Source organism: Salmo salar, chromosome ssa18 (assembly GCF_905237065.1).
Source record: "Salmo salar chromosome ssa18, Ssal_v3.1, whole genome shotgun sequence".
NCBI lineage: Eukaryota > Metazoa > Chordata > Actinopteri > Salmoniformes > Salmonidae > Salmo > Salmo salar.
In genome coordinates this window covers 65,868,469-65,881,556 of record NC_059459.1, presented here as the reverse complement: position 1 = coordinate 65,881,556, position 13,088 = coordinate 65,868,469, and the positions used below count along the sequence as shown (strand labels likewise).

Here is a 13,088-nt window from a genome sequence, read left to right as displayed (position 1 = left end):
ATCATAGGATGCCACCTTTCCAACAAGTCAGTTTGTCAAATTCCTGCCCCGCTAGAGCTGCACGGTCAAACGTAAGTGCAGTTATTGTGATGTGGAAACGTCTAGAAGCAACAATGGCTCAGCTGCAAAGTGGTAGGCCCAAGCTCACAGAACAAGACCGCTGAGTGCTGAAGCATGTAAAAATAGTCTGTCCTTGGTTGCAAACCTCACTACCAAGTTCCAAACTGTGTCTGGAAGCAACGTCAGCCCAATAACTGTTCGTCGGGAGCTTCATGAAATGGGTTTCCATGGCCGAGCAGCCGCACACAAGCCTAAGATTGCCATGCACAATGCCAAGCGTCAACTATAGAGGTGCAAAGCTCACCGCCATTGGACTCTGGAGCAGTGGAAATGCGTTCTCTGGAGTGATGAATCGCACTTCACCAGGTGCCATTTTTTTATTTATTTTATTTACTTAACCTTTATTTAACTAAGCAAGTCAGTTAAGAACAAATTCTTATTTAAAATGAAGGCCTAGGAACAGTGGGTTAACTGTCTTGTTCAGGGGCAGAACGACAGATTTTTACCTTGTCAGCTCGGGGATTCGATCTGCCAAACTTTCGTCACTGGCCCAACGCTCTAATCACTAGGTTACCTGCCTCCCCAAATCCAACGGATTAATCTGGGTTTGGCAGATTCCAGGAGAACGCTACCGTCCCAAATGCATAGTGCCAACTGTAAAGTTTGGTGAAGGAGGAATAATGGTCTGGGGCTGTTTTTCATGGTTCGGGCTAGCCCTCTTAGTACCAGTGAAGGGTAATCTAAACGCTACAGCATACAATGACATTCTAGACGATTCTGTGCTTCCAATTTTGTGGCAACAGTTTGGGGAAGGCCCACTCCTGTTTCAGCATGACAATGCCCCTGTGCACAAAGCGAGGTCAATACAGAAATGGTTTGTCGAGATTGGGGTGAAAGAACTTGAATGACCTGCACAGAGCCCTGACCTCAACTCCACCGAACACCTTTGGGATGAATTGGAACGACAACTGCGAGCCAGGCCTAAACGCCCAACATCAGTGGCCGACCTCACTAATGCTCGTGGCTGTCCCCGCAGAAATGTTCCAACATCTAGTGGAAGCCTTCCCAGAATAGTGGAGGCTGTTAAAGCAGCAAAGGGGGGATCAACTTCATATTAATGCCCATGATTTTGAGATGCTCAACGAGCAGGTGTCCACATACATTTGGACATGTAGTGTATTTCCTACAAGCTGATCGAAATGTAAACGTTTCTGAGTTCGTCTGTTCATAGGAGAAAAGTATGAAAAATGAAAAGATTTAATTCCCCTGGCAAAAGAAATTTGGAAATTATTTGGAGCAAGGAGAGAAGTTTCTAGGGAGGTTTTAGATAAAGTATTTCTGGTGACAGATGACAGTTGAGTTGAAAGAAACTCTGTCCTCCTCTCCTTCCCTTCCTGCACCCCAGACCATCGAAGATTGACACAACTGTCAGAAAATTATTTTGAGGCAAAGCAAGGAGGGTTTGAATCAGTAGAAGAAACCTTACTTTTCCTCAGGGACGGACTGGCCATCTGGCATTTTGGGCAAATGCTAGATGGGCTAGTCCATTTTTAGCCAAGTGGGCCTGTCTAACTTGGACTTTTCACAGAAAATTATCATTATCTGGCTAGAAATGGGGACCTCAATGGAAAAAATTGGCCAGTGTGGGGGCCTCGAGGAAAAGAATGGGGCAGTGTATTAGAAAAGTGAGGGCCGGTTACTGGTCGTAGTCCGCCCCTGCTTTTCCTCCTTCCCTCTCCCCTTACCTTGTTCAGCCCAGACTCAGACATAGCTCAGTGGCACCTCTAAAAAGAAAATGGGAGAAGACCTTAAAATTGTCTGAAAATGATTTAGACAAGTAGAACAGGTTTCATAAAGTAACCGCTCATCAAACTTCATCTTCATGCCCCAGACCTACTGAACCAAAGAAAGATTCACGAAAAACATTTGTAAATGATTTGGGCAAGGAGAGTGAGGTTTCAGGGGGTTTAGATATGTTTTGGGTAAAAAAAAAAAAAAGATTGTTGTAGCCTTATGTCTCACCCTGGACAAAAAAAGGACTAAAATAAGATAATTAGATAAGATCTAATGACAGATCCCACTCCACCTTCCATCTCCCCTTCCCATCCTCACCCTCCTACCCCCATGTAGGTGTATAGATAGACATGAGTGGCGCCCCCTATGGGAGAGAAGGACCACCCCTACCCGACACTCACCGTCCTCGGTGGGCACGTAGACGTTGAGGTAGAGGCAGTCCTCGCTCTGGTTCTGAATGTAGCTGGCTGCCACATCCAGGTTGTCTGTGAACCACACCGGCAACATGATCTCCGGCAGCACGCCGTGCACGTTCTGCGGGCACACCGGGGCGAATGCCGTGGCGTTGCGGATCTCCTGCCAAGAGCCCGGTGCCTCGGGCGGCTGAAAGCGGCGGTCTCCGATGGGCGCGGTGGCGTAGGGCACGCCCAGGTACTGCTCCACCGGGCCCAGGATCTCGTTGTTCAGGTCCTTTTTGAGCCCGCGCAGCTTGCCGTAGTTGGTGGTCACCGTGGGCAGCTTGTTGGCGGGGTCTATCTTCTGGCAGGAGGTCAGAGAGAGGCGGAGAGCCAGGCCCAACAGCCAGACTAGACAGGTGTCGGCCATGTTGCAGCAGGGGCGGGGACTAAAGCTGAGACCCCGCCCATTTGGCTTACACAGGGATAGAGGGAAAAGATACATGACTGATAGCTATAGACTCCACCTCCAACTCAATGATTATCGTCCGTCTATGTTAGGGTTCCAAAGAGGACTCAATGTTCATGAAGATATAGAATATTGGAGAGAAAGGGAATAGAAAGAGAACAAGAGAGAAGGGGTAGTTGAGAGTGTTTATGAAAGAAAAAGTGGACCCTCAGAAAGGGTGGAGGTCTGGAGCGAGGGAGTGAGTACAGGAGGAGGGGTGGAGGAGGAGTGGAGTGGTGTGGGTGGTGCAGTGTAATACAGGGGGCTGGAGAGGTTGGGGGTTAGGGGGAGACCGGGCGGTCTTTAGAAGGTGTGGTTGTGGTCAGTGTTGGTGTTCTACGGTCGCGGGCGAGAACGGTTCCACGGTCAGAACTCTGTTACGTTCCATCCTCCTGTACGGTCCTCATCACGGTCGATGTCTGCGGTCACAGTTCCTGGTCAACTGTCGCCGTCACAAACGGACCCTGCAGAAGAGAGGGGGGAGAGAAGGAAGAGGAGAAAATAACAGATTAAGGATTACTTTTGATATCACAGATGGCCTACCAATCAGTACAGCCCATCATTCATGTCTGTATTGCTATCTGTGAATTTCCAGCTAATGACCTGTAAGTCATTTAGTGTACTGGGAATGAAAATCTATATCAATATCAATATCTTCTCTGACTTATTTCACCCATAAAAACAACCCCTACACATAGTGACAGCTCCAATACATCTATGTGGGGATTCATCATCATCAGTGTTCCAAAGATAACTCACTAAAGTATAGACATAATCATATCGCTCATCCAAGCCCTCTATGATCATCGCTGATCCATCCTTAGTCCTTATTATGCGCTGTAATCACCATGGAGACGCTATTGATGCCTCAATAGTTATAGATATTCATTTCCTATTAGGCAGCTGTGGCAAAGCTGACAAACACTCACTCACACACACACACACACACACACACACACACACACACACACACGCACACACTCAGAAGGATGCACGCTTGGACACTCACACACACAGGGGCCCACACACACACACACACACACACACACACACACACACACACACACACACACGATACTGGATTAGACCGGTCTTTCACTGACCGTAAGGGTCAATGGTCAACAGTGGCTGTTTATAAGCAGCTTAGAGAAGCTTCCGGATGCTTTGGATCCCAGCTGCGGCATGCAAACACAAACGCACGCACGCACACACACACACACACACACACACACACACACACACACACACACACACACACACACACACACACACACACACACACACACACACACACACACACACACACACACACACACATCAATAAGTATATACACACATGGGAATGCACCAATCTGCACACACATACTGAGTGAGAGAGAGAGAAAGGGAGAGAGGGAGAGAAAAAGAGACTATCCAAAACAGAGATGTATGGATAAACCATTTCTCCAATCTTTTTAGCAGTATAACAAAGAACAAACAACAAAAAGATATACATGATCAAATACAAATCTTAGAATCAACTATCAAAGACTACCAGAAACCACTGGATTCTACAATTAAATTCTACAACCACCTAAAAGGAAGCGATTCCCAAACCTTCCATAACAAAGCCATCACCTACAGAGAGACGAACCTGGAGAAGAGTCCCCTAGGCAAGCTGGTCGAGGGGCTCTGTTCACAAACACAAACACACACCACAGAGCCCCAGGACAGCAACACAATTGGACCCAACCACTGTTTTGGTTACAACATGATTCCATATGTGTTATTTCATAGTTTTCATGTCTTCACTATTATTCTACAATGTAGAAAATATTTCAAATAAAGAAAAACCCTTGAACGAGTAGGTGTGTCCTAACTTTTGACTGGTACTGTATGTTTCCCATGCCAATAAAGCCCCTTGAATTGAATTGAGAGGGAGAGAGAGATTTGCCTCTTATATTCCAGTGTTCCAAAGATCTCTCTCTCTCTCTCTCTCTCTCTCTCTCTCTCTCTCTCATCATTAATGTTACTGTCAAGCTGTACTCCTAGGCTGCGTACCAAATGGCACCCTATTCCCTATATAGTGCACTACTTTTGAACAGGGCCCATAGGGTTCTGGTCAGAAGTACTGCACTATGCAGGGATTAGGATGGCATTTGGAACACTCCCTTAGTCCCTCCAGTTTGTCCCTTGTTATTGGGTTATAACCAGCCCATAATTGCTCCATTTAATGTCCTCATTAACTGTATTATTGCTTCAGCTGTCTGGGTTTGCTTTTTGCCAATAAAGCTATTTGTATTTGGAATTGAGGCAGAGGAGACGGTGAGTTAATATGGAAGCAGAGTTCTGATGGTGCGATGAATTTAAACACAGATAGGTCGATGCAAATAATGGGAGTTGGTTTTGTGAAAAAAATACTCTTTCTTTGGTTCAAGGAAATGATACTGTATTTTATCTCAGTTCATGCAGTTTGGGGTAGAAAAGCATTGCGGATATGATGTGCCTTGTAAAGCTAGCGTGACTGTGGGGTGTGTAATTGGAATACAATGAAAATGTTCACCGTGTCTCGACTGTTATATTCCTTGTCCCCACTTTATTGTACATTCCATCCTGTTATGTTTCTGTCTGTTTCCATCGCTCCCTTGTGTGTCCTCTCTCTCTCTTTTCTCCCTCTATTCTTCTTTCCGCATTCCTATTATTTTCTCTCCCAGTCTTTATCCAAATCTTTTAGCCCCTAGAGTGTGCATGCATGCGTGCTTTTGAGGACACACGTTCCAGTTTGTGTGTGTGCCTCCATTCTTATACTGTATGTGTGTGTGTGTGTGTATGCACATTTTCCAGTGTATGTGTGTGTGCATCAGTATGTGTGTGTGTGTGTGTGTGCCTGTTCGCATCCGTGTGTGTGTTTAAACATTCCTGTGTGTGTGTGGGGGGGGGGTCTATAGTCTCTGTGTGGTTTCTCTTCTCCTAATTAAACCTCAGAGAGTGGAGAGGAGACACCAGAGAAACCCTACCCACGCACCCAATAACACACCAGGCCACAACACATTCAACTTTCATGCTCAAAAACACATAAAAGAGGCCAAGAGAGGAAGTCTCATCTTAGATCAGGAAGGTATATCGCAAAGAGAGGATACATCCATTGAGTGTTAATATGGAACTGATTTCAAGGCAGATCGTAACTACCTAAGGACTTTGTAACCCTGCTAAACTGATCAGTGTAATAATGGTCAAGGTGACCTCCAGGGTGGAGGACACATGTGGCCCAGATCAACACTCCGTCCTGGGGCTTGGTTAGAGGACGATCCAGGGTGGACATCGGAGTACTGGCAGATGTTAGGCTGCCTGAGGGACAGCCAGGTGTCAGAGCCCATCTGAGAGGCTTCTAATTGGATAATTGTTTCAATTATGGAGCCTAATTGGCCAAGCTAGCATTGCCGGGGGGGGGGTTGCCGAGGAGCAGCAGGGGGAAAGAGCCAGGGACGGCAATATTCCAACATCAGAGATGTCACACCAGTGGGCCACTTTTTTGTTAGGTAGTTCCCACTTGAATACACTCGCTCGCTCGCACACACACACACACACACTCATACATGATTCATATGAGGGAACACAACATCAGAATAGTATTTTCTCCTGTCCTACGGGGAAAAGGGGGGCACAACACTGACGTGGTGTTGGCAAGCCGCCAGTGTGAAAATAAAAGCATTTCTTTCTGTCACTCTGTCTCTGTCCGTCTGCCCCCCCCTCATGGTATACTTGAAGAATTACTTTGATGGGCACTGTGTTTTATCCCTTTATCCCTTCATTCCTCCAGCCCTCCACTCTTTCATCCCTCTGTCCATCTCATCATGACTTCCAAAGGCTCAGAGTTTTCAGTTCTAAATCAGCTGAGCTCGTTTTAATTACAAAACAAATGATGACAAAATCTCAGTTGACAGTGTGGAGACGGTGTAGTTACCTGACACTATGTATGTGTTTGGTCTAAGTGTTGGGGAGGTCAGTCTAAAGCCTTGACACAGTGACGGTGGAAGACAGTGATTGAGGGAGCAGATTGCCCCTTTAGTCTCTGCGGGTGACAAGGGAAGAGAGAGCAGAGTGGGCGACCCAGTCTGACCCTTCCTGTGACAGGACGGCTGCTCGGCATTCTTTGAGGCGGGGCGGCTGGTCGGTCACCATGGTGACAGCAGGCAGACAGCTCAAGACAGAGGTTGGCCATGCCAACGGGCAGGTCAGCAGCAGTTCACACCACTGTCACTATAACTGTCTCCCTTCTTTATTTCTTTATTTTCTTTTATGGTATCGTCCCCCCATCACCGCTCCTCTATCTCTCTGTCTGTCCGCCAGGGAGGAAGAGAGGGATGAGTTGACCGAGAGTTCAGTGGGAAAGTCAACGGTGGAGGGAGAGAGAGAGAGGAGAGGAAAGGAGAGCCTGAAGAGACAGCAATCAGATACTGCCATATCTCTCGTTCAGACCTGATGATTTGTTTGCAAACTCTCACCTTTCTCTTTCTCTCTCACCATTCTCTCTTTCGCTCAACTCGCTCTTTCTTCATCTCTCTATTCTCTCTCCATTCTCTCAACATTCTTTCACCATTCTCTCTCTCTATTTCTCTATTCTCTCACCATTGTCTCTCTCGCTTTCTCTCTCTTTCTTTCTATTCTCTCCATCATTCTCTTTATTGCTCTCTCTTTCTCTCTCTAATCTCTCACCATTCTCTCTTTCTCTCTCTAATCCCACACCATTCTCTCTCTCTTCTCTCTTCTCTCTCTCACTCTTTAGATACATGTTTTCTCTGCTGCTTACACACAACAATGTCAATAGTGCTTGGAAGGCTACTACCTATCTACTCACCAGCCAGTTACTATCTATTATTGCTATTATCTGATCTTGCAGTGTGTGTGTGTGTTACTGTAATGTTAATTCACTGGTGATTCTCCCCAAATCCCCATTCACTGAACTGGTAAAAGACTCTCAGCAAGAATGGTCTGATAGGATGCCAATTCTACTAGAGTTAGAAAGGACAGGAAAGAGGGAGAGGGAGAGAGAAAGACAGAAAGAGAGAAAGAGTGCGAGCGAGAGAGAGAACAGAAGTGATTCATGAGAGGAGAATGAGGGTTGGTGGGAGAATTGTAGACAGCTACACACACACTTCAACACTTCACTTCAGGGAGGGTGACTCAGAGGTTTCGGGCCAACAGAGCACAAAATTGGAAACAATACGACGGCAAGAGTTAAAAGAAAATATTTACAGGGTTTGAGCTTGTGTGAGAGCATGGTTTCTGCCGACGGTCAGTGGCTCTGGGTCTAGCTCTGAGGAGCATGGAGGGGACTGGACACTCATTAGCCAGCTACTGGTTAGATGAATCACTGTCTGACAGACAGAGAGGGGGCTGTGTTCCAAATGGCCCTATTCCCTAGTGCACTACTTTTGACCAGAGCCTTATGGGGGAAAGAGACTGAGAGACAAGAGACAAGGGCCACATCACTCTGCTTGTTACGTCTTATCTGTCTACACATACACGCCCATACACCTGATACACACAGACAGACATGCAGGAAAACAGACGCACATACACTGGATATATCTGATACACACTGGGGCAAGGGATAGACACATACAACAGATATAACACAGAGGTCCACAGGTAGATAACAGGTACAGCTGAAGTGGGAAGTTTACATACACTTAGGTTGGAGTCATTAAAACTGGTTTTTCAACCACTCCACAAATTTCTTGTTAACAAACTATAGTTTTGGCAAGTCGATTAGGACATCTACTTTGTGCATGACACAAGTCATTTTTCCAACAATTGTTTACAGATAGATTACTTCACTTATAATTCACTGTATCACAATTCCAGTGGGACAGAAGTTTACATACACTAAGTTGACTGTGCCTTTAACAAGCTTGGAAAGTTCCAGAAAATGATGTCATGGCTTTAGAAGCTTCTGATAGGCTAATTGACATCATTTGAGTCAATTGGAGGTGTACCTGTGGATGTATTTCAAGGCCTACCTTCAAACTCAGTGCCTCTTTGCTTGACGTCATGGGAAAATCAAAAGAAATCAGCCAAGACCCCAGAAATAAAATTGTAGACCTCCACAAGTCTGGTTCATCCTTTAGAGCAATTTCCAAAGGCCTGAAGGTACCACGTTCATCTGTACAAACAATAGTACGTAAGTATAAACACCATGGGACCACGCAGCCGTCATACTGCTCAGGAAGGAGACGCGTTCTGTCTCCTAGAGATGAACGTATATTGGTGCGAGAAGTGCAAATCAATCCCAGAACAACAGTAAAGGACCTTGTGAAGATGCTGGAGGAAACAGGTACAAAAGTATCTATATCCACAGTAAAACGAGTCCAATATCAACATAACCTGAAAGGCTGCTCAGCAAGGAAGAAGCCACTGCTCCAAAACCGCCATAAAAAAGCCAGACTACGGTTTACAACTGCACATGGGGACAAAGATTGTACTTTTTGTAGAAATGTCCTCTGGTCTGATGAAACAAAAATAGAACTGTTTGGCCATAATGACCATTGTTACGTTTGAAGGAAAAAGGGGGAGGCTTGCAAGCCGAAGAACACCATCCCAACCGTGAAGCACGGGGGTGGCAGCATCACGTTGTGGGGGTGCTTTGCTGCAGGAGGGAGTGTACTTCACAAAATAGATGGCAGCATGAGGCAAGAAAATTATGTGGATATATTGAAGCAACATCTCAAGACATCAGTCAGGAAGTTAAAGCTTGGTCGCAAATGGGTCTTCCAAATGGACAATGACTCCAAGCATACTTCCAAAGTGGCTTAAGGACAACAAAGTCAAGGTATTGGAGTGGCCATTACAAAGCCCTGACCCCAATCCCATAGTAAAATTGTGGGCAGAACTGAAAAAGTGTGTGTGAGCAAGAAGGCCTACAAACCTGACTCAGTTACACCAGCTCTGTCAGGAGGAATGGGCCAGAATTCACCCAACTTATTGTGGGAAGCTTGTGGGAGGCTACAATAAATGTTTGACCCAAGTTAAACAATTTAAAGGCAATGCTACCAAATACTAATGGAGTGTATGTAAACTTCTGACCCACTGGGAATGTGATGAAAGAAATATAAGCTGAAATAAATCATTCTCTCTACTATTATTCTGACATTTCACATTCATAAAATAAAGTGGTGATCCTAACTGACTTAAGGTGGCATTTTTACTAGGATTAAATGTCAGGAATTGTGAAAAACTGAGTTTAAATGTATTTGGCAAAAGTGTATGTAAACTTCCTACTTCAATTGTGTGTGTGTGTGTGTGTGTGTGTGTGTGTGTGTGTGTGTGTGTGTGTGTGTGTGTGTGTGTGTGTGTGTGTGTGTGTGTGTGTGTGTCTGCCCAAGTGTGCTTGCCTCTCACTAGTTCCTGGGCGGGTGGTAGTGCGTCACAGCCAGCCCCAGCGTTGTTCTCTGACTGCCCTTCTGTCTGAGTCCTGACTGACTCTAGAAATCAGCTGGGGCTAATTGCACTCACACACACTCTAATAAAACACACACACACCCCAGCTAGCACATTTGGTTCCTTGGAAGTTGTGGGAATGTACATTTTTGGTTTCTCATTGGTACTGGCAACGACGCTATACGTTTCCCGACCGCTAAAAAATGTACGGTTTCTGAGAATGGAAGGGAACATTTTGCCTGTTCTGGGAACGTACATTTTTAGGTTGCAGCGAGGTTCTGAGAACGTTTTACCAATGTTCCCTGAAAGTTTTCCTGGGAGGTTTTATTAACGTTCTGAGAAAAGAAATTACAGGTTATTTGGATGTTTTCGAATAACTTTCTTAAAACTTTCACTGAATGTTTCAATAAGACTTAATAGCACTGCTAGTTTAGTTGGGGTTAACTGTTTTGAACTTCAAGCACACATGGAAGTTAATTTGCTGAGGCATTAATCATGCAAACACAGTTATTTTTAATTTATTGTGGCACGGCATTAGTGAGATTTGAACCTATAATCTTGTGTTGTCTATCCATGGAATTAGTCCACAGTGCCACCAGGATGGAGCTAGCATGCCATGTTTTTTTTAAACTCCTACAAAGCTGTTCATTTTAGTCTATTGAAACAGACCCCATTTCAAAGGAAACAAGCACTCATTAAGATCAGATGTGGCCAATTAGTGGGTGTGGCCAACACACCTGAACACACTTGTTAAAGATAGAGGATAGAGAGAGTTTTGTTGATGCTGAGAACGGAATGTAGATGTGTTTTCATATAACATTCTTAAAACATTCTTTGAAACTTACTGAAGTTTTCTTATCGTTTTTATGGAACATTTTCTTAACGTTCTTGGAAAAATTGGAGAACCTAACTTGTGCAAAAGTAATGAAATTCCCACAGAAGAATGTTGCTTCTTAACATTCTATTAACTATTTCAGAACATTCCTAATGTCAAACCAGTTGGAGAATGTTCCTAGAACATTACCAAAATGTTAATTAAATGTAACCATGTTTCAACTTTTAGGAAACATTCTGTTAAAGTAATGAAATAACAAGAAATTAATGTTTTTTGTCAAGTTCCTTAAATGTGCTGAGAATGTTCCACAGTCAAGCAACTATCCTACACCATTCCCAGAAAGTTGAGGGAAGGTTGTATGCAAAATAACCATACGACAACCATGCTCTCACCAAGCTATATGAAACATATGGTTCTCAGAACGTTATGTGCTAGCTGGACCAGGAGAGGTCGAGGATGACACCGCTTAAGGCCAGGAGAAGAGCTGCTCAGTAGGGTAGAGAACATGGCCAAGGGCCCTGGGTGGTTACTGTTACAGTACTTTAAGAGATGGGTGCTATTAAAATAGATGATTCAAGTGATCATAGATATTTCACTATCTCAATATGTGTTTGACTTTGCCCTCAGAATACCAGTTCTTATACTTACCTTTGAAAACGTGCACTATGATGCATATCATTTAACATTGTACTGCAGTGGGCTAAATCAGGGTCACACAGAGTGATTCTTGGTAGTCTTAATAAACAAATCTACTTTGAAACAAAAGTATACACCTCACACACATGGTTATGGGCTTAAAAAAAGAGGACCCCTGTACCATGTCAGATATAGAGGTGAAATTACATTTTGACTTTGCATCCCAATATTACACTTTATATACATCACAGAAGACTGAAATATAACAAAACAATTTGACATAGAAATACCAGATTTTCTGAGTGTAAATGTATTTTTGAAAATTAATTCTGAAAAATATGAATAACGTTCCACCCATGAGGCCACTAGAGGGAGATTTGGTCATTTGACTGCATGTGAAACCGCACCACTGTTCGCCCCCAGCGCATTTGTTATTGTTGTTGTTTTGTTGATGAAAAGAAGGAGCGGAGCCTCCAGCAACGTGTAAAAAAATACACACTCTGTTGTTCTATCGCGCATGCAATAATGTGTGATGATGTCAAAGGGGGAAAAAAACTGTGTTTGTTGTTTGAAGTAACTTCTTTGTTGCTGTAATATCCCAAACGGACGTGGCGGTTTCAACAGGTACGGACTCCAGCTTTTAAAGCCAGCCGACATTCTACATTTACTTTAACTTAGATTGAATTGACTGAGTTCAATTGACTGAGCTGTAATGACCCCGAGCCCAACAGTAGCTCCAATCAGCCATCAGTCAGCCAGCAGTATGTTATCATTGGAAGTGAACATTACCAGGCAGACATATGGAGCGTATAGTGAGGACCCAGGGAGCTGATGGGCTGTGGCCCCAGGGCAGTAGACAGAAGGCTGGGGGGACCGGGAATGGTGAGGGGCCACCGGAACTGGAGGTGCAGATTAGGCTGGGGACAAGGCACTGGATGGTATAGAAGAAGAGATGGAGAGAGGGAGACAGAGGCAGAGGGAGATTTCCCCCAGATGGGTTGCATGACACATTCAATTGTATCAGAATGTTACGTCATCAGCGATATTGTTGTCGTTGATGTTTGATTTAAATCAGTGATGTTGATTAGGGTTAAATATTTTTCCGACATTCTACAAATGTTCACTTTTCTCCCGGGTAACACGGTATTTCTAGCCCCAAACTGGAATGTCATTTTAAACATATAAAGAATATAAATATGTCTGGATTTGATTAGAGCTTTGATCAGCATGAACATATTACCCTGATGCTACCTGAGCCCGATGAGGCAAACATTAAAAACATTTTATCAACTGGACATTAAAAGACATTTTATAAGCCCAAACCCCAAAAAATTCCCAGACTTGTCCCATTATCCAACACATAGCCTATGATATACAAGGCATTCGGAAAGTATTCAGACCCTTTGACTTTTTCCACATTTCCGAATGCCCTGTGTGGGCT

At 44.4% G+C, this 13,088-nt stretch overlaps 1 protein-coding gene across 3 annotated transcripts in view; it reads right to left on the bottom strand.

The window, feature by feature from the left end:
• The window catches only part of LOC106577771 (neuroligin-2), a 335,052-nt gene that overhangs the window by 205,742 nt on the left and 116,222 nt on the right, over nt 1-13,088 (bottom strand). For all 3 annotated transcript variants that reach the window (XM_045701405.1, XM_045701404.1, XM_014156101.2), the window contains one exon: nt 2,256-3,221. In XM_045701405.1, coding sequence (XP_045557361.1) covers nt 2,256-2,754 — 499 coding nt within the window. In that variant the 5' untranslated portion in view covers nt 2,755-3,221. The remainder of the gene's footprint in view (nt 1-2,255; nt 3,222-13,088) is intronic.